This window comes from Anolis carolinensis, chromosome 4 (assembly GCF_035594765.1).
Source record: "Anolis carolinensis isolate JA03-04 chromosome 4, rAnoCar3.1.pri, whole genome shotgun sequence".
Lineage (NCBI taxonomy): Eukaryota > Metazoa > Chordata > Lepidosauria > Squamata > Dactyloidae > Anolis > Anolis carolinensis.
Window position 1 is genome coordinate 128,919,064 of NC_085844.1, and position 26,443 is coordinate 128,945,506.

General features: G+C 42.0%; 1 protein-coding gene across 3 annotated transcripts in view; it reads right to left on the reverse strand.

The window, feature by feature from the left end:
* sec16b (SEC16 homolog B, endoplasmic reticulum export factor) overlaps positions 1-26,443 on the reverse strand; it is an 86,262-nt gene that overhangs the window by 49,102 nt on the left and 10,717 nt on the right. For 2 of the 3 annotated variants that reach the window (XM_062977765.1, XM_062977764.1), the window contains exons 3-14: positions 19,789-19,892; positions 17,964-18,084; positions 14,802-14,952; positions 13,220-13,367; positions 11,620-11,777; positions 11,321-11,382; positions 9,876-10,011; positions 7,211-7,441; positions 6,350-6,447; positions 6,159-6,240; positions 3,191-3,308; positions 1,413-1,524 (exon numbers count right to left, since the gene is read on the reverse strand). In XM_062977765.1, coding sequence (XP_062833835.1) covers positions 1,413-1,524; positions 3,191-3,308; positions 6,159-6,240; positions 6,350-6,447; positions 7,211-7,441; positions 9,876-10,011; positions 11,321-11,382; positions 11,620-11,777; positions 13,220-13,367; positions 14,802-14,952; positions 17,964-18,084; positions 19,789-19,892 — 1,521 coding nt within the window. The remainder of the gene's footprint in view (positions 1-1,412; positions 1,525-3,190; positions 3,309-6,158; positions 6,241-6,349; positions 6,448-7,210; positions 7,442-9,875; positions 10,012-11,320; positions 11,383-11,619; positions 11,778-13,219; positions 13,368-14,801; positions 14,953-17,963; positions 18,085-19,788; positions 19,893-26,443) is intronic. The other variant, XM_062977766.1, reaches the window with a different exon arrangement.

A 26,443-nucleotide genomic window follows, 5' to 3' on the forward strand; every position in this document is an offset into this window, starting at 1 on the left:
AATAGGACCTAAGGGGGAAATTAACTGTCCAACACCTTTCAATGCAATATAGAATCACACTGACCTCACACCATCAATTTGGGCAGTTACAAGTTGGGGACAACCACATATTAGTATCTGTTGCAACCTAATATTTGTATTTATCAGTGTGAATACTGCATTTGACCTTGAGGCAGGAGTTCAGAAAACAATGACTAAGTGTATGTTCTCAAGGATGTATGTGTAATCACATACATTCTCGGCTGCCAAGCAATAGTGAGGAGGAGGCATGATGGGCAAAGTGAGACATAAAGATCTGTTCCCACATGCAGAGATCACAAAGATGTACCAAAAACCTCACAGATAGCAAAGATAGGGACTGGCTTATTGGAGATGGGAGGTGAGAAAAACCATAATAAACCAGCCCTCCTTCCTTCCCTTCCAAGGAAGGAGCTCTGCCTTTTCATTTGGCTGAGATTCAACACCCTGTTCTAGGAAAAATGAAACAGCAATGGGTCTGCTTCAGTCTTTCCTGAAATGGAAAGGTGATTCTCAGCATCCTGATGCTGTTAAGCATATAGGCAATTCATTTCTCTCCTTAACCATAACATCATGAGTTGGTCTTACGAAAGCATACCTCTTCCCACTGTGGAGGTTGTACAATCTCAACAACCACCTCATCTCACTCCAAAAACAGGAAATTATATTAGCCTGCATTACAACTCCATTATAATACCAAGGTAATATTACTGAGAAGCCCTTGCACTTGAGTGTTGTAGCTGGAGGTCAGATGTCACCAACAGTACTATGGAGGCACAAATGAGAAAGGAAGGAATATGCCAAGAGGAAGATCTTGTTGTGACCACCTTCCACCTGGAAATCTAGGTTGTCAATGTGAAAAATCGCGGTGGATCCAGAATAGGTATTCATAGTAGTAGACCCACCACTACCTTTGGAAGACAAGACTGTATGGATCCAGAAAAAGTCTCTTCCAACTCTATGATTCTAAGTCTTCACAGTCACTTAGCGAGCCACTCTACTTTTGGAATACAATCATATTCATTCACAAGTGATAGCCCAGGATGAGATAGATAGTGTGTGTGTGTGTGTGTGTGTGTGTGTGTGTGTGTGTGAGAGAGAGAGAGAGAGAGAGAGAGAGAGAGAGAGAGAGAGAGAGAGAGAGAGAGAGAGAGAGAGATAGATCATCGTGGGCTATCACACATACCCTTTTCTCCAGTCATCTTAAAGTGGTATATATGGCACTTTCCCTAAATATCTTACTCTCTTAGCTAGGTCAGGCAGTTGCCCAGTAAGTTTTCACAACTCAGTAGAGAACTAAATATGGAACTTCCAGGCCAGTGTTGCAAGCACTACACGGTAAATTAGGCTGAACTATCAGTCCCCCAAGCAACCTTCTTCCTGCCTCCACTCACCTCTGGCTACTGCCCAGCAACACCATGCGGTCTGTTTTAACTCCAAAGTGGCCAAAAGGAACATCTGCCATCAGATAGCAGCAGTGAGCAGCTTCAATGAACCCTTTGCCAGCTGGGTAAGATAAGAGAGCAGCAGGTTATGCAAGCATGAGGCCATGAGAGCCACTGCAGGAAAGAAGATGATTCCCTCCAGGGCCATCAACTCTTGCCCCAAGTTTCTCTGTAATGTTTTTCTTCCAATATTTTGCCCCTTTTTTGCATAGTTAAATGCTTATAAGACCATAAAATTCCAAATTCAGTCCTAAGGAGAAACAAATTAGAGAGGCTTCTTCCAGGACACTCCAGAGATCAGTCATGATTCTCAGAAGCTCCTGCTGGCTCTGGGGAATGACAGATCTCATCACAGTTAAACTTTTAAAAACTTTTAACTAACCATGTCTCCCAGCAAAGAGACATGGGGGGGGGGGGGGGGAACTTAGCGAGCCATAAATCTCTGGGCTTTAATTAACAGGCAGTACTTGCTAAAGACTCATTTTTATAAGACTAATTTGGAAGCAGAGGGGTCCGTTTGCAAAAAGAGAGAATAAGAGAGCTTTGTAGAGAGAGGTTTGCTACCAGCCTGACTATTTGGAGATCATCAATTTTACTATAAAGAACACTTTGTTTCACCATAAATTCTTTTGAAGTGAATTACAATTTCACCTCTCTCTTGTCAGATAGATAATGCACTGTTAGATAGGATGGCATTGACTGTAACCCCATTGTGTAATACTGTTGGAAAATACAGTTCTAATAAACATGTGGTCATATACCCATTGAAGGGAAGGGTAAGATAGGTGGTGATGTGGAACTTGAGGGACATGCAAAAGAAGCTGAGTCATGACCGTATGACAGGCAGGGTGAGAACTGTTGGATTTTTGGTTGTGTGTATATGAACTGTAAATCAAGTGTTTCTGCTGTTTTACAAGCATGTGTTTCAGCAATGAAACAGTTAACAGCAGGCCAGTTTGACTGACAGCCTGCTGTGACCTATGAGGCATGATTTCCAGCCTTGGAGGTCGGAACTTCCTTCGGACTGTGGAATGTGCCTTCTTATCTGTTGAGCTGCCTTTTGCCGTGCCGAGAGGCAAAAGAAAAATGCCAGCTTTGAGCAATGGCTTTTGCTGTGTTTTGTAAATATAATTTGTAAATACTGAATAAATGTTTAAACTACAGACTGCAGATGACTTTGGAGGAATTGGTGAGGGCAGAATTTCGCCAATTCGTCTGGGTGCTGATCTGGAGAAGATGATCTATGGTGTATGAAGAAACCCACCCAACACGCACCCTGACCCCTGGCTCTGCATTCTGACGAGAACTGCATCATTCACTGTTGTCACTGTATGATGGCTAGGAGCAATGGGTATAAAAGAGAGCAGCAAGCATGTGCTCTCTCTCTTGCCATGATTATCTCTCTTCTCACCATACATTCATTACTGGCATCTGTCGTGAGTATATCTCTGCATATGCCAGAAAATAGGCTAATAGATTAGAGTTCAGATTACAATGTGTTTCCCTCTCTCAATCCGACTGTTTCTTCTTAACATTCTAACTCTTGCCACAGACATTTCAGAAGCCTGATATTCCAGACATGTAGACTCAGCCAGGATATGAAATTACAGCTGTGGGAGAAACCACAACATGGGAAAGGTGGCCATACTGCAATAGGCACGCAAATTTGGAGCATAAAAGCTTGTCTTTCTTCCTGTGAGTTATGTTTCCTTTATAAATCTCCTCACCCAATGTATCTCCCATGTTGATGATGGCTCTGGAATTCAACTCCTTGTCTCCCACTTGGTTGGAGAGGATAACAGCCAGATGGAGTCTCCAGTCACCCCATTTCCCATCCCCACAGCACTGTAGTAAAAGAGGAGAGGTTTGGAGAATGACAAAAGGTGAGGCATACAATACAGAAAACACTAATACTTTACACCACCTCTGCTAACAAATGCAAGACTCAGGAAAATAAATCTCCAAACATGGAAAGAAATCAGGAAAATGCCTTCACATGACATTGATTGACACAAGCATCACCTTACTTAAGTTCACAAATTCTGCAGAGCCTTGAAGGTCGAGGCCTTCAAAAACACTTCTGTGGGTATATTGATATCTCGGCATCCATGTCACCATCCAGTAGAAATACTGCCACATGGAATGGCATCAAAAACCAATCATTAACTGTGTGCCTTGATGGAACTTCCCCCAGCAGTTCTGGTCCTGATAACAGAGAGAGTGCACGATGCTGGAAAACCCTGTTGTCAAGCACAGTCATTTTTCCCCTTCAAAGATAAATTCTCCACATGATCAAGTTCTCCGGAGTTGAGAACAGGTAATAATGGAGCAAAAGGACATGCTAACAGAACAGAAAATTTCTCCTGCTGATATCACCACCCACGTTTACAGTTTTCCAACTTCACTATATCCAAATCAAAAGATCTGTATCCAGCAAAAACAGCTCAGTCTTCTGTTCTGTTTTGTGCTCAGAAAGTAACTGCAGGTACAACGAGCTTTTAGCTCTCCATATTTGCTGGAGTACAGTTTCCACAAGCTATATTTTCTGGAGTACAGTTTCGTTATCCCCTTGTGTGGTCCAAACACTCTTATCTCCTTCTGTGAACTGGCATGGGCTTTAAGATCTACCAGGGAGGCCCTCCTCTCGGTCTCACCTCTGTCTCAAGTGCGGTTGGTGGGGACGAGAGAGAAGGTCTTCTCAGTGGTGGCCCTTCGGCTTTGGAATGGCCTCCCAAGAGAAATCAGATTAGCCCCCACTCTTCAAACCTTCCACACACAATTAAAGACCTGGCTTTTCCAACAAGCCTTCGATCATGTTTAGACTCCATAATAATACATATGAGGACCTTTCAGATTCTTTATTTGCACTTTACAATTCTGAGATTGAGTACTGCTGTTTTATCTACAGCAATTGCTGTATTTTATTGCTTTTACCAGGGGGTACTATGAATTTATGATGTTGAGTTTGACTGTTTATCGTCTATGTTTTGTTTTGAACTTGTTGATTTTTGTATGTTGCACCTTGAGTGTTCTGTGAGCTGCCACAAGTCCCTCTGGGAGATGGTAGATGGATATAAATAAAGTATTATTATTATTATTGTATGACACAGCAAACAAGATAGATATGCTGGATTTCGTTTCACAAAATCACAAGTCGAACACTTCCCAAGTGTCTAGGACTGTGTGATGTATTTTCAGATGATGCGTGCAGATCCCAGTAGGGTGGCCTTTTGCAGTTGGCAGATCGTAATTTTGTCAATGTCTATTGTTTCCAAATGCCGGCTGAGATCTTTTGGCACGGCACCCAGTGTGCCAATCACCACCGGGGCCACCTGCATTGAGTCTTTTAAGTTCAATCTTGAGGTCCTGATAGTGGCTTTTTCCTGTTGTTTTTCGTCAATGCGACTGTCACCTGGGATGGCAACATCAATGATCCAAACCTTTTTCTTTTCCACAACTGTGATGTCTGGTGTGTTGTGTTCCAGAACTTTATCAGTCTGGATTCGGAAGTCCCACAGTATCTTTGCGTGCTCATTTTCCAATACTTTTGCAGGTTTGTGATCCCACCAGTTTTTTACTGCTGGGAGGTGGTACTTGAGGCATAAGTTCCAATGAATCATTTGGGTCACATAGTTGTGCCTCTGTTTGTAGTCTATCTGTGTGATTTTCGTACAGCAGCTGAGGATACGATCAATGGTTTCGTCGGTATTATTATTAGTAGTAGTAGTAGTATTATTAGTATTATTATTAGTATTAGTATTATTATCTTAGTTGCCAAACATCTATATCAGTCCAAGTGGCAACCACAAGAGACACTCTTTAGGTTGATATACAAATAAAGACAGAGGTATTTGTGGGAGTGAGGCTTTTCACCCTTTTTTTGTCTGGAAATGATGCCTAATTTTTACAAATAGATCGGAGCTGTAGGCTTTCAAAGAGTTGACAAAAACGTATTTGTGGCCCAGGGGCCTGACTTCACCTCCTCCTACTGTAGTCCATGCTTTCTGAGTTCAAGTGTTAAACAATCCTACTTTAAGGGGAGAAGCCATCAGATCCCATTTTGATACAAAGCATGCCTATATTGTACTACTGGACCTACAAACCCATTTCATCCAACTTTATTTTCACTGCTTCAAGCAATCCGCTGCGTGCAAGAAGAGACGAGGATCTTACAGTGCATAAAATGCTTCCCTTTCACTGGCTCCAACAGAAAGAAAGAGCCAGCAATCTTACAATCAAGAAGTCCGCTTCCTTCTGATAGGCCAGAAGAGGAGCAAAGCAAAGTGGTTCACTGGAAGAAAACAAAACTGGCCACTCACTTTCCTAGAATAAATGTTCAAAACTTGCCCTCATTAGGAGATATTTCAGTATGTTTCCAAGGGTCTTACCCCAGAGACTCTAGCAAACTTAGTAGCCATGAATTCTCTGTTCCACCATGACGGCCGATGAGTTGGAAGTCCTGCTCAATAGGGAACCACCATTGCAGATTGTCAATCACCATTTCAGCTGATACAAGGGGTCAAGATGATGGCACCAGATCAAGTTGCTTTCTCTGATTTGGCTCCTTGGTTTAACCTTCCATTCAGGCTGCCCATTCCTCTTGACTGTCCTCCAGGTAACCAGCCCTGATAGGCTTGTCCTGAAGGGTTGCTTGTCACAACCACTAAAGCATAAACTATATTATGAATTCAGTACCTGAGATGCTTGGGGTATCCTTCCAGACATGAGCTGGAAAAGTGTCTGCAGAGGATCATTGAAGGCCAGCGTGCTAGTGAACCTGAGGCAAAACAGGCAAAACCAGTCAGTAAACAAGAAAAGCACTGAAATACTGGAAACAGTGAACAGATGGTGAAGGAGTGAGCATTTCTAGCAGTGGTTCTACCCACCTGCTCAGAACCAAACTGTAGGTCCTCAGGTCCATCTTACTTGACAGAAAGAGAGCATGGCCCCACAGCTGGTTTCTCGTGGCCCAGTCCAGAGCTTCCTGCAAGCAAGCAAGCACCAATAAGAAGCCATAACCTCGCATTATATGCACCTATTTGTCACACTCTAACATTTGAAGGAAACAGATATCTGTGTTGGCAATGGCAGACTAATAATGCCCCTGTAGAGTTCCACTGACCTTCTACTACTTCAGAGGCATGGGCTTCTGCCACAGATAAGGTGGTTAAGAATAATAATGAGAAAAGACAGAAATCTCCATGTCCTCTCCATCATAGGAAAAAGTGCAGCTGCCTCAGACTGAGTCAAATCTCTCATCCACCAGGCCCAATATTTCTGTATCTACTCCGACAGAATGCCAATAGCAATCCCTGTTCTCAGGCTGACATCTTTCCCAGCTCTACAAAGTGCAATCCTTTAATTAAAACATCAGAATACAATTTGGAACCTACTGCATGCAAAGCATGGTTCTTTTGTCCAAACCAGGCAGGGATTTAACTAGTACAAGATATTTACTTTGCATTAGGTAGTACTTTCTAGCAAGCCTGACAAGCAATCATTTCATGCAGGAATCCACGTAGAAACACTTTGCTCAAACTGACATCACATCATAAAAACATTCTAAATGTTGTAATTCATTTTATGATAGTTGTCTCTCTTAAACTCACATATACAAACACCTACACACATGTATTTGATACTACGGTGGCTACTTTTATGTTACATTGCAGTGTATTTGTCTGTCTGTTTGTTTGTTTGTTTGCATGCAGAAAGAGCACTATGGAATGCATTATTGTTCTGCTTACTTTCTTTCTGCCATAGAAGAGGAGTTGAGTGAACTTTTCCACTTTTTGCTGTGGTGTGCCAGCACTTGAGACAACCTCTCCTGTGAGAAGATCTGTGGTCCCGCAGCCCTGCACTGGCCACCCTTCATCCGTTAGGCTGATCAGATTAGCCACTGGGTCTTGTCTTTTGTATCTTTCCCGGTTCTTGCAGTCTTGTATCAGCAGTTCAGCTATATCTGATCCTACCATAGACTACACAGGGAACAGAGAAAACACAGCAATTTATTGCATCTAGAGTGTGGTGGGGATTCCATACATCCCACATTATACACATTCACTTTATTAGACACTTCAAATATAATTTTCAAGTATGAAATACATGTAGCTGGGAGCAGGTTCTATTGCATCAACAGGACTTATAGGAGCCCCCAGTGGCGCAAAGGGTTAAACCCTTCTGCAGGCAGGACTGATGACTTGAAGGTTGGGTTGCTGACCTGAAGGTTGCTGGTTTGAATCCAACCCGGGGAAAATGTGGATGAGCTCCCTTTATCAGCTCCAGCTTCTCATGCAGGGACATGAGAAAAGCCTCCCACAAGGATGGGAAAAACATCAAAACATCTGGGTGTCCCTTGGGCAACGTCCTTGCAGACAGCCTCCCACAAGGATGGGAAAAACATCAAAATATCTGGGCGTCCCTTGGGCAACGTCCTTGCAGACGGCCAATTCTCTCACACCAGAAGCAACTTACAGTTTCTCAAGTTGCTCCTGACCCCCCCAAAAAAATCCAGGACTTATTTCTGAGTAGCGAAGCATACATCCACATTGTTATTTCCTTAGTAAGCACACAGGACCAGTTCTCAAAGAACTGCTATTTTCTTTGATATTTCCTCTTTCAGTTTATTTCTTTGTACAGTGCTTGACTTGGAAAAAACAAGATCAATTACACAGAAAGAAATTTGGCCTCTCTTAAACTTGGATTCAAGGCAGCTCAAAACAAGATCTAAAAACAAGTACATATAAATATTTGAAAAGTTATAAAGTGGAAACACAATTGAACTACAATTTTAAACACCATTTAATTAAAGGGAATGTTAAAATAGCCCCTTGAGCTGTTCAATTTGACAGTGATAGTTCTAATTAAATCTCTGTCATCCTACTTTTCACTGTTTTTACTATACCCCAGTGTCTCTCATGCTTTCACTTTCCCCTTTTGTCCACTGCTTTCTTCAGTTGGTACAAACTGAGTTCAAAGTTCAAAAGTAGTTTACATTCAATTAGCTGAGAAGGGAGGAGAGAAGGTTGTGAAATCTTGCCCTTCCCAGTAGATTTAGGCAAAAGCAAACTGCTGCAGCCTCTCCTAGATGGAGTACTCTTTCTCATTTTGTCATCTTGATCATGCTCTACCTGGCCACATTTTTCATCTGTGAAATGACGACACACTGATTTAAAGAGTATTAGCTGTGATCGGCCATGTGTTGCTGTGGCATAGTCCTAAGTGGAGTCTTCTTTGTGGCATTCAAGGTGGCCTAGAGAGGATTCCCCTAGGTATGAAGCAGCCAGGCTTTGAAGCAGCAAGGATATTCAATGATATTCAATGGGGCCGGGCTGTGGCGCAGGCTGGTAAGCAGCCAGCTGCAATAAATCACTGACCAAGAGGTCATGAGTTTGAGGCCAGCTCTTGGCGGGGTGAGAACCCAACAATTAAAATAAAAAATAGCCCCTGCTCGTTGCTGACCTAGCAACCTGAAAGATAGTTGCATCCATTAAGTAGGAAATTAAGGTACCACTATAAAGTGGGGAGGCTAATTTAACTAATTTATGACTCCATAAAAATCATCAATTGGAAGTTGGAATGAGGAAGTGCCGTCGCAGTGGATGATGAAGCAGCTGCTCCCCCTGTGGCCGGAATCGAACATCCCCTCAGGAGAAGGTTAAATTGCCTCTGCGTCTGTCTCTGTCTTGTTCTATGTGTATGGCATTGAATGTTTGCCTTATATGTATACAATGTGATCTGCCCTGAGTCCCCTTCGGGGTGAGAAGGGCGGAATATAAATACTGTAAATAAATAAATAAATAAATATTCAAGTTGGCCAACAATGGAGTCCCCTAGGTATGAAGCAGCCAAGCTTTGTAGCTGCAAGGGTATTCAATGTTATTCAAGTTGGGTAACAATGGAGTCCCCTAGGTATGAAGTAGCCAGGCTTTGAAGCTGCAAGGTCATTCCTTGGAAAATTGTATTGTGGCCAAATTTGGTGTGATTTGGCCCAGTGGTTTTGTTGTTAACTCGGTCCTAATTATGCACATTACATTTTTATATATAGATAGAGATATATATGGAGCCCAACACGCATTGGTCTGGGCAAGTGAAAGTGTAGCATGGGCCCAGCCTGTAGGGATGGCTCTGTTGAAGATCACAGGCCAGCTGCAAGAATTGAAAGGGATCAAAGTCAAGTCTAAGCAGGGAAACTTTATACCAGAAGGGATTTGAGACTGAGGCTCCTTCTACACTGCCATATATAATCCAAATTATCTGCTTTGAACTAAATGATATGGCAGTGTAGACTCATACAAACCAGTTCAATTCAGATAATGTGGACTATCTGCTTTGATAATCTGGATTAGATGGCAGTTTAAAAGGGGCCTCAGTCTCTTTCCTAGAAAAATATACCCAGGAAGAGATACGTACGCCATTCTGTCGGCAAAGAAGGAGAAGGAGTTTCCAAAGCAAGGCAGAATCTCTGCCACGGTTGGATGCCAGGTCACAGCCAAGAGCTGCTCTGCGTTGGCAAAAGGTCATCACATCCACCTTGTGCAGATCCTCCCTGGAAAGGGAGAAAATGAGACCACGGTCAGAGAAATAATGTTCCGCACTCACCATTTCCCTGAGCAGTCAGAACTTCCAACGTTATTTTCTGGACAAGACAGCAGTAGAGAACTAAGAGGCCTTTGTAAATAAAGCCAATGTTACAAGTATGCAAGTAGGACAGAGTAAATCCAAACACACTCCAAGAAGCAGACTGCACAATCTGCATCATATTCCCCAGAGAGCAATTTATGCTCCTCACCCCAGGCTGCACCATAGTTTTTAGCTCAGTCTAGTTAAAAAGGTCTCTCATGCTCTCTCTTTCTTATACTCACACACCAAATCCTCCCATTCTTACTTACCCCCCTTTCTTGTCTAAACTGAAAGTCCAAATTGCCTCTAATGATTCCTCTGCTTCTTCCATCCAGTTGGATGACTGTCACCTCCTCTGATGGGTATTTCATTCCAAAAGCCAGAGCCGATCCCTAGCTATTACGAGGCCAATTCCTGTCATCAGTCTCATTTGATGAAATCTCAGCCAACCATCCTGAACTATTAGCTAGGAATCAGCTTTAGCAAGGGTGTTCTGTCAGCAGCCATAACACTTAAAATGTCCTGACAGATCAGCCAACTCTCCAGGAATTGGAATGCAATGGCAAACTATTTGCAAAACCTCAGTGTTTGCATTCCTACAGAACAAAGGATCATGACAGTTCAAAAGAAGCTTCTCCAAGAGACAGCAAATGAATGTCTAAAGTGTGTTTCCTCCCTCACACTGCTTTCTTGCCTATTCTATTTGAACTGTTATTTTTCTGTGACCTGGGGCACATGGCAATCATATCCAATGGCCCAAATGATCTTACACAGTCTTCAGATTCTGCCTCCCTTGTTAAAACTGACCTAAATCGAAGGTCCTCTCCTTTACGGCCAGCCCAAAATACAGGGTGCTTAAATGGAATGGAAACTTAAATGGAAACGAGAGAGTTCTTTTTCAAACACCCTGTACTTTGGTGCCACAAATAGGTAACCCAACTGGCACACTCCCACTGAATAGGGCATAGTTCACTGGGGTTTTCTCTCTTTTTCTCTTTAAGAACCACATCAAAATGGAAAATACTGCACAGGAGCACTCTTGTGCCCTTATGCTATTCCCATTCATTTCAAAATTTCCTGGTGGACTGTGCCTCAGCATCAGATCTGCCTTCCACCATAACACACAAAATCTGCTGTCTGGAGTAGATTCCCAAGTTTGCTTGGTAATAAGTTCACATCAAAGCTATGCTTGAAAAATTGAGTCTTAACACTATGCCCCTTCAAAGGACGTGTACCTGATCAGAGGTCCTGGAAAGGCTCTCATTGCCTCTTGCTCAGCCGAGTCATGTAGGATGACCTAGAAAACAGAAAGGAACTTAGTGAGTCACAGCCTGATAATACAGGTTGGAAATAACTTATACAGAATTCCAAAATCAAAATATTCTCCAAACTGAAATTGCCCCCAGGGGTGATTTCATGTATATACATTTTGTTTCGTGCTGGGGGATTCTTGGGAGTTGTAATCTAAAAAGTAAGTTTACAAAGCTCCACGACAGATATATATTTTATTTCCAAGGGACATATTGACTGTTACCTCCAGGCTGTGTATTTCCACAAGGGCAGGCTGCCCCTCTGCTGGATCATTCGGGCATCCTTGGACAAGTTGACCCCCAGCTCCAAAGCACACAGGAACATGGGGGAGGGAAAACTTCTGGGGGGCCACGGAGTGCAGAGCAGCTACTGAGTCTCCTGCTAAATGAGAAACAGAGATCCTTTGTGACTGATCTCAAGCCAGTAGTTATCCTGACTTCCCAAAAGTTTCCTAGTGAGTACAGCACCTCAATTACTGTAAACCTAAAAGTAGTAGTCAAGTGTCACTCGGAGATCCAGGGGAAGCCAGCCAATGAATTAAAAAATGGGCTCAACACAACTACAGTGAATAAAAACAAGCAGACTGCTTTGGTCAAGGGCTGGGTTGTGGCGCAGCTGGTTAGTAGCTGCAATAAATCACTACTGACCGAGAGGTCATGGGATCAAAGCCCGGGTCGGATTGAGCTCCTGATCTAGCTTGCTGCCCACCTAAGCAGCTCGAAAAACAGTTGCATCTATTGAGTAAAAAATTCTGGGTACTGTTTATGCGGGGACGCTAATTTAACTTAATTTACGACACCATAAAAACTGCCAGCAGCATGCGGAAAGGAATGAGGAAGTATTACCATCAAAGGACTTGGTATCACAAGTGGACAATGAAGTGGCAGCTCCCCCTGTGTCTGGAATCGAGCATACCCTCATGAAGCTGGAAGCTGGAAAAATGTTAAATTGCCTCTGTGTCTGTCTATATGTTGCATGTCTAATAATGGCATTGAATGTTTGCCATGTGTATGTCCATTGTAATCTGCCCTGAGTCCCCTTCGGGGTGAGAAGGGCGGAATATAAATACTGCAAATAAATAAAAAAATAATGTTCAAACATTTTCTGGGGGAGAAATGAGTGTGCCACTTTTTCCCCAGATGCACCTTAAAAAGCAAAGTATGATGCAGGGACTCTATAAGGAAGCACAAGGTTGTCCCTTTCACACCAAATCAAATGAAAGAGTTCCCATGATTCAGAGGTTTCTGGGGATAAGCCATCATGAATAGAAATCAGTGGTGGGAATCATGTGGCCTTCCGGAGTTGTTGAACCAGAATTCCCAGCATGATCTATGATGAAGAGTTCTGGGAGCATTCAGAGCCACAACAGTCTCCACCGCTGCTCTAGACACACAGTAATGTAAGCTGCCTTTATGCAAAGACCACAAATACCGAATAAGGACCCTTCAACACAGCTGTATAAAATCCACATTGAACTGAATTATATTTCAATGTGGACTCACTTAATCCAGTTCAAAGCAGATGGTGTGAATTATCTGCCTTCATATCCTGGGTTATATGGCTGTGTTGTAGGGCTTTAAGTGTCTGAAGTGAGCCATTACACTATATATCTCCTAAATGACACGTGGAGTCAAACTAAAGCCATTGCTATAACTTAACATGTTTAAACAGGAACTTCTCAATGATAAAGAGAACTGAAAGAGAGGTGACTTTAAAAGCCAAAAATTTATGTGTGAATGGCTGAGAGAGGATTGCCTCTGGGGTAAAGGCTTATCTTCCCTCTTCCTCCCCATCCCACAAGTGAATGTCTCCGAATACTTCACCTCCTTGAACCAGACTCCAGTCCTTGGAAAGGGATGCTTCACAGTGGTTGGAGGAATCACTGATGTACTGGCTAAGTTCGTACATACTGGAGCTGAGTCCTGAGTCCTTATACTGCTGGAGGAGGCTTGGCTCTTCGGCAAATGAAGGCTATATGAGGAAATGGAGGTGAGAATAATGGTCTGGATCAAGATAAAGCAACATGAATCAGAGATAGTTTGACAGCTGAACAGGGCTTTTCCATCTATATGAGATGGAGATTTTTTCCCTAACACTGCAGAATGGATACCCATAAATTGCCAAAAAGGAGAAATGCATCACCAAAGAAAGATTTATGTTTAAATAATCTATTATTTTATCATGACACAGCAAACAAGATAGATATGCTGGATTTCGTATCACAAAATCACAAGTCGAACAATTCCCAAGTGTCTAGGACTGTGTGATGTATTTTTGGATGATGCACGCAGATCCAGTAGGGTGGCCTTTTGCAGTTGACAAATCGTAATTTTGTCAATGTCTATTGTTTCCAAACAAATAATATTTATTATTATTATTATTATTATTATTATTATTATTATTATTATTATTATTATTATTATTTTATTGTATGACACAGCAAACAAGATAGACATGCTGGATTTCATATCACAAAATCACAAGTTGAACACTTCCCAAGTGTTTAGGACTGTGTGATGTATTTTTGGATGATGCACGCAGATCCAGTAGGGTGGCCTTTTGCAGTTGACAGATCGTAATTTTGTCAATGTCTATTGTTTCCAAATAAATAATATTTATTATTATTATTATTATTATTATTATTATTATTATTATTATTATATTATTATTATATTACCCCGCTTTATCTCCCCAAAGGGGACTCAAAGCGGCTTGACATAAAAGCATTAACATACAATTTTTAAAATATAAATATACAAATATTCAAACAGGATTAAACACAAACAACACTAAAAATTCAATTAAAATCCATCAAAACATATTTAAAGTTATAGATACTAATGTAGCAATAGTGACTATAGTTTTAATAGTCAGTATTGTGATGTAGACTGTGATCAGATGGCTTGCAACTTTCTCAATCAGCTGTCCAGCTACAGATGTGCAGACCATATGTTGGAGGGCATGTTTAAGACCTTTCTTTCCTTTCTTATAGGGTTTTAACTTGGACTGGACATTCCTTGAAACAGAGGGTGGGACTTTATAAAATAAGAAACTTGGCTACTCCTAGTGTGGCCAAGTGTCATATGCCCCACCAACACTGCCATATAAAATTCAGATTATCTGCTTTGAACTGGATTATATGGCAGTGTAGACTCATATAATCCAGTTTAAAGCAGATAATCGGCATCATCTGCTTTGATAACCTGGCTTTAAGACTCATCTACACTGTCATATAAAATCCAGATTATCTACTTTGAATTGGATTATATAAATCTACACTACCATATAATGCAGCTCAAAGCAGATAATCTGGATTTTATTTGGCAGTGTAGAAGGAGCCTCATATAGACAGGTAGGAAAAAAAGCAGAAGAAAAGATACACTGAAGAAGTTGCAAAGTTGGTACCTGTTGTGCTGCACTCCTGGCATTCTCCATAAAGTTTCCTTGGAAATCATTCTGAATCTGGCCTGGTTGCAAAGAAGAATTGTAATTGATCGCATAGGAGTCATTTTTCTTTGAACTATAACTTTCTTCAGAGGAAGCACGCTGCTCAGATCTGGGAAAGAAAGGAGTTGAAAGAAAACAGCTCAGATTAAAGTCTCTTGGCACAACCTCACAAAGATCTTATGTGTCTCCTCACAAAAGAGATGTACACAGGCAGAAGCATGACATTTGTTTTTGCACGCAATCATATATTGCTTCCCCTGCTGGAATGTGAAAAGATTAGGAACCGACTGGGGTCCAGTGAGAAAAGGAAAAGAAAATAATAATTTAGAAAGAATTGTTTTAAAAAACTTTTTGTCATGACAAAGAAGTATCACTCGAAATTTTAAAAAGAATCATAGAATAGTAGAGTTGGAAAAGACCTCATGGGACATCCAGTCCAACCCCCCACTAAGAAGCAGGAAATCGCATTCAAAGCACCCCCGACAGATGGCCATCCAGCCTCTGCTTAAAGATGAGAAGCAAGAAGGGACAAGGAAAGAAATACCAAAATGAAGAAACACAAATATGAAGAAGAAGACCGGAAGTCACATAGGGGGACCCTTAGTAAAGTCCCATTCTCTTCCCTATCAACCCCCTTTCTTTTTTTTTCCTACTCCTTTCCTCCCCCTTCCACCCCTTCTTTTCCCTTACCCCTGATTCTGCATATCCTTTATATCTGTTCGGTTTTTTAAATTTATGTATAAGAAAACTCGAATAAAAATTTTATATATATATATATAAAATAAAAATATTTTATATATATATATATATATATATATATATATATATATATATATATATATATATATGGATTCTGCCCTAATATTTCTCATGAAATATGCACCATAATCTGAACAGGACCAAGACCTTTCTCAGCAGTAAAAATGACTGGCTCCAGTTTGAGAAATCTATGGACAGAGTATGTTCGCTTGGGCCCATTCTTACCTTGATAGGGCCCGCTGTCTTACTAAGGACAATCTCTATGTGGTCCCTACCAGGACTTTGGCAGCTGCCCTAGACTGTCAGGTGCTGCTGCTCAAAATGTTCAAACCACAAGTAGTTTTAAGGTAATCTGATAGGGCCAAACCAAGATAACTACAGTAGAGTCTTGCTTATCCAACCTTAGCTTACCCAATGCTCTGCATTATCCAATGCAGTCTGCCTTTTAGTAGTCAATGTTTTTGTAGTCAATGTTTTCAATACATTGCAATGTTTTGGTGCTAAATTCGTAAATACCGTAATTACTACATAACGTTACCATGTATTGAACTGCTTTTTCTGTCGATTTGTTGTAAAACATGATGTTTTGGTGCTTAATTTGTAAAATCATAACATAATTTGACATTTAATAGGCTTTGCCTTAATCCTTCATTATCCAAGATATTCGCTTATCCAACATTCTGCCCGTTTATGTTGGATAAGCAAGACTCTACTGTACTTATTTTGTCAACAGAGAATTTGCTCTGCATGTCTACATGATGAAAAGGCTTTTCCTCTTTCAAAATTAGAGGTCTAAATCTTAGACATTCAAAATTAACAGGACCATATCATGGACCACATTCAGAAAAAACTGTACACATGCTAAAGTATACAGAAAATGTAAGAAAGTACAATAGAGAACCGCTTATCCAACATAAACAGGCCAGCAGCACATTGATAAGCAAAAATTATCTGGCAGTTTAAAGTAGAAAATTCCTGCTGTCTCACCCCCGTTCTTAATTATGAGTCACTTGTAAGTCGGATGTGTATGTATGGGGTCAGTGGATTAAGGTCTTGCTTTTTTATTATTCTACTCAAAGGAGGAGATGGTTCCCTTTTTTGCTAAGAATTTATACTGTACCTAAACTGTTATCAACAAAAGGAGCCATCTTCTTCGCTGAGTGACAAAATACTTTTTGAATGCCTAGGCAGGAAAATGGCAAAAGTGGACAAAGGTGTAAATGGTCCTCTGAAGCAACACCAGCACTCTCGCCTCTCTATGGAGTTGCCTTTCACTTATCCATAAGTCATATAACGATCCATAATGTTGATCCCAAAACCTGTCCTTCACTTATACAAGAGGTTAACTTATAAGTGTATATAGGTAAAGGTAAAGGCTTCCCCTGACATTAAGTCTAGACATGTCCGACTCTGGGGGTTGGTGCTCATCTCCATTTCTAAACCGAAGAGCCGCATTGTCCAAAGACACCTCCAAGGTCATGTGGCCGGCATGACTGCATAAAACGCCATTACCTTCCCGCCAGAGCGGTACCTATTGATTTACTCACATTTGCATATTTTCAAACTGCTAACAGCAGGAGCTCACCCTGCTCCCTGAATTCAAACCACCAACTTTTCAGTCAGAAAGTTCAGCAGCTCAGCGGTTTAACCCACTGTGCCACTGGGGGGGCCATAAGTGTATATAGTAATTGTTTAATGAAAACATGCAGAGGTATGTCTCTCCCAACTCTCATCTCTCGAATTTAAATTCTGCCTTCATCAATTAAACAATAAGTGTATATAGTAATTGTTTAATTGATGAGGGCAGAATTTAAATTTGAAAGATGAAAGTTAGGACAGACATACTTTGGCATGTTTTCATTCAGGGTTGCCATTTTTATAGTGAATAAAATATACATATTCAAGACAGCTTTCTGAAAAGAAGCAAAACCTTTTTTGCTTTAACTTTTTGCCATGATTGTGATCAGGTTTTCTACTAAGAAGAGGACAACCTAGATGGATCTCCGAGTCCCATGCGAACACCTAAAAAGTAGACATCTCCGAGTATCCTGAAAACTCAATTTGCTCCCAAGACATACAGTGATGAAATACTGCAGGAACAATGAGCCTTCTGGGCTATTAAATGCATCAGAATGCTAGGTAAACAAGACATCTCTAAGGCAAGGTGGACAACTTCTATACCTTCTGATATAGTTGGATGCAATTCCTATCAACCCTCACTGGTAGCTTTTCTGACTAGGAGTGATGGAAGTTGCAATCCAGTAACATCTAGAGGAGCACAATTTGACAACCGTGCCTTAGAAATGTTCTCTATTGGATTTCAGCTTTTAGGAGTTTGTGGGTCTTTCCATAAATACTTACCGTGTCAGTTTGGAATCATTATGTCCTACAAAGATACTGCCTTCTTCCTGGCGGTTATATCCAGAATAACTCAGGTTCCAGGAATGTCCTTCTTTGCCCCAAGCCTCTCTCCTTCTTGGGTCTACATATCCAGAGATAATATAAAACAACAGCTCTAGGAATCAGTAAAATTTGCTAATAATGATACTACAATGCAGATATCAGTCAAGACACACTGGATATTTTCTACAAATGTATATATACATGTGTGTGTGTGTGTATATAGGTAAAGGGTTTCCCTTGACATTAAGTACAGTCGTGTCTGGGGGTTGGTGCTCATCTCCATTTCTAAGCCGAAGAGCTGGCGTTGTCCATAGACACCTCCAAGGTCATGTGGCCAACATGACCGCATGGAGCACCATTATCTTCCATCTGGAGCAGTACCTATTGATCTATTCACACTTACATGTTTCCGAACTGCTAGGTTGGCCAAAGCTGGGGCTAACAGCGGGAGCTCACCCCGCTCCCCAGATTCGAACCGCTGACCAGTTTAACCCTCTGCGCCACCAGGGCTCCATATATATATATATATACACACGCATATACATACACACAAACACACACACACATATATATACATATACATATATTTGCCACATGTGTACACTTGAAAAGCCTTTGGACAAACCATCAACCCACATGGTGCAGAAGTCAGCAATTTTTCGGAACCGGGCACATTTTACGAAAATACCTCTAATATCCTAGGCCCTTGGGAAGAGCCCGATATTCAGAGATGAACCCCCAGATACTTAGACCTAATGTGCCAGTGTGCTGTGTTCTTATGTACATGTAACATCAATAATAATAATTTTATTACTTTCTTGTCTCTTCTCATGGCTTGAGGTGAGTTACAGAATGAAACATTGTAAAAATATCACAAATACACATACAGTATTAAAATGTATTTCTATAAAAGTTACACATTAAAACGTATTTATAAAATACTTATTAAAATACACAAAACAGAGATTAAACAAAGGACTCACGTTTAAAATTCATGCGTAAAAATTGGCAATGGAACAAGTTCCAAAATTTTATTCATGGCATTGGTGGTAAGTAGTCATTCACTTCTTCAAAATTACTCTCTAAACTCTGCTTTAACATTTATGGATAACTTATGCTCCTCAAGATATTGTTGAACTGCAGCTCCCATCAACCACAGCCAGGACAACAAATATTAAGGAGTCAAGGGAATTTCAGCCCAACAAAGCCATGCATCTCCTACTTCTGCCTTAACAATAACCAGAGATATACAGTGTTACTTATCGCTGGGGTTAGATTCCAGGACCACCTGCAATAAATGAAAATCCGCGAAGTAGGGACACTATATTTATTTTAATATTTATACATAATTTTAGTAGTTATACACTATTTTAAGTCTTTATCAACCAATCGTGTGTTGATAAATCGCTTCTTTCTCCTCCCGTTGCCACTTGGGGTCCTTTTTTCTCCCTTTGGCTTCTCCTTCCTCCCTTCCTTAGGCTGTAAATTGTAATTTTTTATGATTTATAATAGTCTTTTAGAGTTTACTGAAAAACCGCGAAACAGCGAATCCGCAAAAAGTGAACCCGTGAGGGAATACTGTACTGTAATATAGCAAGAAAAGCTTTTTCCTACATGGATAGAAAAATAAGTAGAAAGTATCACTGCACAAAATTCTTCTTATTAGACTACTGTTGAAGGCAGGGGTAACAGTACTTCAGAATCACATATACAGTTTCCAAATACTCAATTTAATTACTATCTTTTCAAGTTAGTTTATCATAAAGCGGGATTCCACACCTACCCCGCAAAATACCTCTTTCACCATACTGTGTTGGGGAGTATCTTTGGCCACTTCTGTATGCATAATCTCCCACCATGCCTTGATTCAGATTCTCGTAACCTTGCCTAAAGTATAAGTGAAAAGAAAATAAGTAGCAACAAAGACAGAGAAATCAGTAATTATCTAAATTCTTCTATTTGCAAGAATAAGCAAGAGGTAAACAATTCAAACAATATTTATGACAATAACAGATTATCATTGTTGTTGTTAGCTTTCTTTCTATGGTAAGCTGCTTGCACTATTCCATGCCCAACCATTTTATAGCCTGGCCACGCCCACTGTATTACTGGCTATTGGTTTTGTTGAGTATTGTTTTGATTGAGTTTCAACGCTGCTGTTTTATATTCTTATGTTTTATTTTGTTGTGCTTTTATCTGGATTGTTATATTTTGCTATGCTCTTATTTTGATTGTTTGTGTTTAATTGATTGTTTAGTATTTATGTCTTTTGGGCATTTTGTCCCATATGTAACTCGCCCCAAGTCGCTTCAGGGAGATGGTGGTGGGGTATAAGAATAAAATTATTATTATTATTATTATTATTATTATTATTATTATTATTATTATTATTATTATTTCTTTTCAACTTGGTATTTAATAATTAAAAACTTTGAAAAAGGATCCATGATTATGCACTGCTTACAGTCAATTCCCTGATGTTCTAACTCTTCTTTGCATCACTGATTTAACAAATAGCTCCACCAGCCAGCAGAATCAATGGTGACAACACTAGAATCTGGACAAGAATCAATGGCATAACAAAGGAAGATAACAGCAAGGAATAGAGTAAAAATTGGGAGAAGGCCACAGAGTAAGAGTGATGCAAGAGCCACAAAAGCCTGGTTCATACACAATAGATTTTACATTACTGTATTTCATTGCATAATAACCAGACTGTTATCCCTTTTTTTGACTAAAAAGGGAAGGGTGTGACTATTACGTGATGAAAGAAAGTGCTTTTGATTCTCCAGTTTCTGTTTTATTTGTTGTTGTTTTTTAAAAACTTCCTTAACTGTTTATGTTTGCTTATGTCTTGTCTTTGGATAAAGAAGGAAGGAAGGGTGAATATGAGCCCCAAACAGCTGTGTGACGATTACATGAAGAAAGGCTGAAAGACAATTAAGTAAAGGTAAAGGATTTCCTCTGAAGTTAAGTCCAGTCGTGACCAACTCTCGGGGTTGGTGCTCATCTTCATTTCTAAGTCGAAGAGCCAGCGTTGTCCATGGACACCTCCAAGGTCATGTGGCCGGCATGACTGCATGGAGTGCCATTACCTTCCCACCGAAGCGGTACCTATTGATCTACTCACATTTGCATGTTTTCGAACTGCTAGGTTGGCAGGAGCTGGGGCTAACAGCGGGCGCTCATTCCACTCCCGGGATTTGAACCTGGCACCTTTCGGTCCGCAAGTTCAGCAGCTCAGTGCTTTAACACACTGCGCCACCAGGGGCCAATTATTGGAGCCAAAAAGAAGTGCAGTGATTGTGTAGTGACAACTATTATGCAGTGAATTAAGCTATATGAAGACTAGGCAAGTTCCAGGGAGTCAATCCCTTATATTCAGGTGAAGAGGACCATACTGTCTAAACTCACTTGGATTTCTTAATAATAATAATAATAAATTTTATTTTATTTCTGTTCCACCCTATCTCACTGCAGGGACTCAAGGTGGATTCCAACAAACAACGGCATACATTCAATGCCTTCAAAAAACAGATAAATATTGGCATAAAATCCCAACAAGACCCCACATATGAATACAGTGTTAAAAACATAACATTAAATTAAACCTAATATCAGTAAATTGAGTATAACATTAATAACCTAAACCAATATAGTCAGACAGAATCAGACAATAATTATATAGTAACATAAAATCTAAATAAATGTTCACAGTGATTTAAAAAAGACAACTTAAGTTCAACAAAGTTGTGTGGGTTGGATTATGTGGCCTAAATAAATAAATAAATGGGCTGACACAGACTAACAGAACCCAGATAAAGCATTGTTCTCAATCAGGATCTGGAAGTGGTCTCTTATTAATCAATCCTCCTCCTCTCCATATGCTAATGAGTAGAAGTAAGTCTTTAGTTGTTTTTTGAAGGAGAGGAGGGAGGAGGCCAGCCTTATTTCTTCAGGGAGTTCCAGAAGTGAGGGGCAGCCACGGAGAAGGCCCTCTCTCTCGTTCCCACCAGCCGTACTTGAGATGGAGGTGGGACTGTTCCGTCCCCCAGGACGATGGTTTGCCTTACTTATTGGTCGTTTGATTGTTTTCCCTCCTTTGCATTTTGTTTCAGCCTCTGGCTGCAAAAGCCCAGGAAAGGTGGCTTGAAGTCTGCAAGAGCTGGCTGCAGTTTTCTTTGCAATGATTGGTCAAAGAGTACAACATCTTAGGACCGCCCTTTTTACCAGGGTCTAGTCTCCATTTTAGAGTTTCATTCTGGCTATAGTCTTCCAACGTGCTGGAGCTGTGCAAGGCTAACTGGGACAAATCATCCTCAAAACCAGGCCAATCTAAGCCTATCCAAATTAGATAAGTATTGAATTATACTGATCTGGAATAGGAAATCTAGTTAGAGGAGCAGGGTTATTCCATCGCTTCTAGAACTAATCTTTGCTGTAAAGATAGGGAAGGAAAGAGTTTCTCCTTCTAATATAGACAGCGTGATTAGGGTATAGTGGTTTTATAATCACCTTTGCCTTCTGGAACCAGGGATAATTCTGCAACTAAAACCTATGGAAATTTGTTTCATTTTCTGCAACTTTAAGATCTGTGCCAGGTTTACAACCTTGTATGAATAAACATCCTTTTTTGAAGTTCTCCAGACTCAGTCGTTCAATATTTTAGGACAGCTTATAGGGATTTGCAGTTCGCCCGGATAAAGGACGGCACGTTTCAGCTTTATAGTTTTTTTTTATTGTCTGGCGGACGGCACAGTTTTGAGGACGATCAGCGGTTTTTCCGCTTCAGCTAGCTTGCACGGCCATAGAGACTTTGATTTTGTGGTCTGTTGCAGTGAAAGCTTGCTGCCAGGCCGAAAGGCAAGTGAGAGAGTGGGGCTCCATTTCTTCAGCCTCTGCAGTATCCTGCTCTTCAGCTTGCGTGTGTGCGCGTAGCCCTGCGGCTGTTTCTGCAATTGCACGGCTGTGCAAAACCCAGCAATCTACCCCGAGCTCCTTCGGTGGCAGGCATCGAGCCGCGGAGCTCCAGCAGTAGGTCCTGGGCTTACACGGAGGTGGTGAGTCCAGAAGCGCTCGGCCGGGACGGTCGCCTGGCGGTGGTGACCTGCCTCATTGTCCTGCGGTGGTGACCTGCCTCATCGTCCTGCGGTGGTGACCTGCCTCATCGTCCTGCGGTGGTGACCTGCCTCATCGACCTGCGGTGGTGACCTCCCTTCACAGCGGGGAGGAGGCGTCTTTTCTCTCCTCCTTTCCAAAGCCAGCCTCGGTGCTCCTTCGGCGGCAGGCCTCGAGCCGCAGAGCACGAGGTGCTTGAAAATTTGGCGAAGTCGCCATTTTGGCAGTTTACGTCACTCGGGCAAGGGAGGTATCAAGTGGCAAGTTGCTGTCAGTTGGCATTTTGCAGCTTGCCCACCAAAGTCTGGCGCCAAAGGTCACAATCTTTGTAAAGTATAGTTACTTAGTGATATATATTGCTATGGTTAAGTGCTGTGAATTGTATTATATATTGAATTTGCCTTTATTGTAAATTTACTTGCAGGTATATTGCATTTGCCTTTGTTGTAAATTTACTTGCTATTAAGAATACATAATGTCTATGCAATTTCAAGATGATGCAGATGGTATACCTCCTTCTGAGGCTGAAAGTAGGAATGAAAGGCCCCAAAGGATAAAGCACCCTTCAGCCAAGATGCTAGCCCATCTAATAGATGAAAAGGAGCTCCTCCATGTGAGGTTAGGTTCGGCATGGGAGCGAATTGTAACATTAATGGACAGAATTGAGAGCTTGGGTATTACAAGGGTGCCATCCATATTACAGACAGACCTTGAAGAGACCTTCGGTATTTGGAGGGGTTTGGTGTCTAAGATAGTCCAGGTCCTCGAGCGCATTAACGCCAAGGATTCAGAGTTAGAAATAGTGAGTGTCTTAGCTGACACTAATGAGAAAGAAAATAAGGTGAGGGCAATTCTAGATGCCTTGGAATTTAGTTCTCCATCTGTTAATCTAAGGTCTGAGCCAAAAGGAAATCAGTCTTCCTTATGCAGCCATGAGACCAATCTTTTAAAATCACCTGCTGTGGCACTTAGTCTTAAGTCCAACCGCTCTAGCCAGGTATCTAAACTAAGGGAGTGTGCATCATCTAAACATAGCCACTCTAGCAAGTCTTCTGCTGCTGGGAGTGCCATCTCTTCCCTAGCTGCCTTGCACATTAAGGAGGCTGCACGTCTAGAGCTAAAGAGCAAGGTAGCGGGGGCGGAGGCTGATGCTAAGGCAGCTGATCTCACCCTTCCCTTTAAAGAAGAAGAGCAACGACTGCAAATAGAACAGGCCCGTAGACAAAGCGAAATGCAAATGGAACAGGCCCAAAGGCAAGGTGAAATAGAAATGCTTAGAATAAGGATGGATGCTACTGCCAAAAAGGTAAGGGCTGAGACTTTGGCCAAGGCCCTAATTGAGCCACTCACAGAAGAAAATGTAAGTCAGTTGCCGAAGCAGGACCCTTCTTCCAAGGTGCTTGTGCATCTTAATAGCTTAAACAGCCAGTTTTCGGATGAGGAACAGGAAGACTTCTCTCCTTACCCAGAGCAGGGCCCCAAAGTCACTTTTGAGTTTCCTGCAGAGCAGAGCGTCATAGCGGGGAGCTCACCCTTGCCCGAGCTACCTGTGCCTCCTGCTAAATCCCTAGGTCAGTCCATCAGGGCCTCAAGGCCAAGTGCTAGTTGGCCCTTACAGACAGCTGCACAGGGAGCCACCGATTCGTCAGTGGTCGATGTCATCCCTCCAAGAGGCCAAAGGTTGACGCAAGGTGCACGGTGGGAGTCCACTCCACAACAGCAAACTCCTCAATTGTTCCCTTCGACGCCAGAGTCCCAGCTTGTCTCCATCATCAGAAGCCCCAGAAGAGATCTTAAGGACAAGGGTGTCGAAAAGTTTTCGGACAAGCCTGAGGAATTTCTTCTCTGGAAGGCCACCTTCCAGAGAGCAATCAGAGACTTAAAGTTATTGCCTGAGGAAGAACTGACTCTTCTGGCTGCATGGTTGGGCCCAGCCTCATCCTCACAAGTTAAGAAGATCTACGCAGCCCACGTAGCCGATCCCGACAAAGCCCTGGAAAAGGCCTGGGCCAGGTTGCAGCAGAGGTATGGGGCCAGCACAGAGATTGAAGCATCTCTTATGGACAAGCTCCAAAGGTTCCCAGCTTTGAAACTCAAAGACTTCAAACTCTTGTGGGACCTCAGCGATCTCCTTACGGAATTAGAGTCGGCCAAGGAGAATCCAGAACTGCCCGGTTTGAAGTGCCTCGATCAGCACCTGTCCCAGAGGCAGATCTTGACCAAGCTGCCCTTCACTTTGCAAGAACGCTGGGGACAGGAGGTCTTCAACTACAAGGAGGCCCACTCCCAGGCATACCCTCCATTTTCTCATTTGGTCCAGTTCATCACCAGGGCGGCCAGAGAAAGGAATGATCCGCAGACGGGCCTCCCCACCTTATACCAAGGGACCCAGCCAGAGAAGGCACCTAAAGTGGAGAAAAAACCATCCAGAGAGGCCAAAAGACCGGTTAGTGTTAAGGCTGTTGAAACTCAGCACAGGGCCAACGAATCCAAGTCAGAGGTGAAGGAGGTGCTCTGCCCCATTCACCAAAAGCCTCACAGTTTGGCCAACTGCCGGGAATTTGGCAAGAAGCCTTATAAAGAAAGACAACAGATTGTTCAGAAGCTGGGCATATGTTTTAGGTGCTGTGGAGCTACTCCTCACTTTGCATCCAACTGCAAAGAGGACGTCAAATGCGCAAGGTGTAACAGCCTTAAGCATTGCACCGCGATGCACAACTCTGACGCTGTCTCCCGCGCCAAAGGGGACACGTCTTCCAAAGAAGGGTCATCTACTGAAGCCACCAACATGCAGACCGCGTCACGGATGCAGGAGGATGCTCCATCGGTCGCCTGTACTGAACTATGCTCTGACGTGCACCAGTTCAGAGTCTGCCATCCCATCTGCCTAGCAGATGTATATCCAGCCAGAAGACCTTGGCTTAAAAAGAGACTTTACGTGGCTTTGGATTCACAAAGCGACGCCTCCCTGGCGACTCCAGAGTTTTTCCAACTGTTTGACATAAAAACCCAGACGGTCGACTACACCATGTCCACCTGTGTAGGGAAGAAGAAGTTGCAGGGTCGCATAGCATCCGGCTTTGTTGTCTCCTCTTGTGACCAGAAGAGACTGTTCGAGTTACCAGACCTCATTGAGTGTTCCTCTATTCCCCGGAACAAAAGGCAGATTGTCACCAGAGAAGTCGTGGAAGCCCATCCTCACTTGCGAAAGCTGAAGAACGCCTTACCTGCTTTCCGTCCAGATGTGGACATTGCCCTTCTGCTTGGTGCGGACTGTCCGAACTTGTTCTATGTGAACGACCAAGTTAAGGGACCTCCAG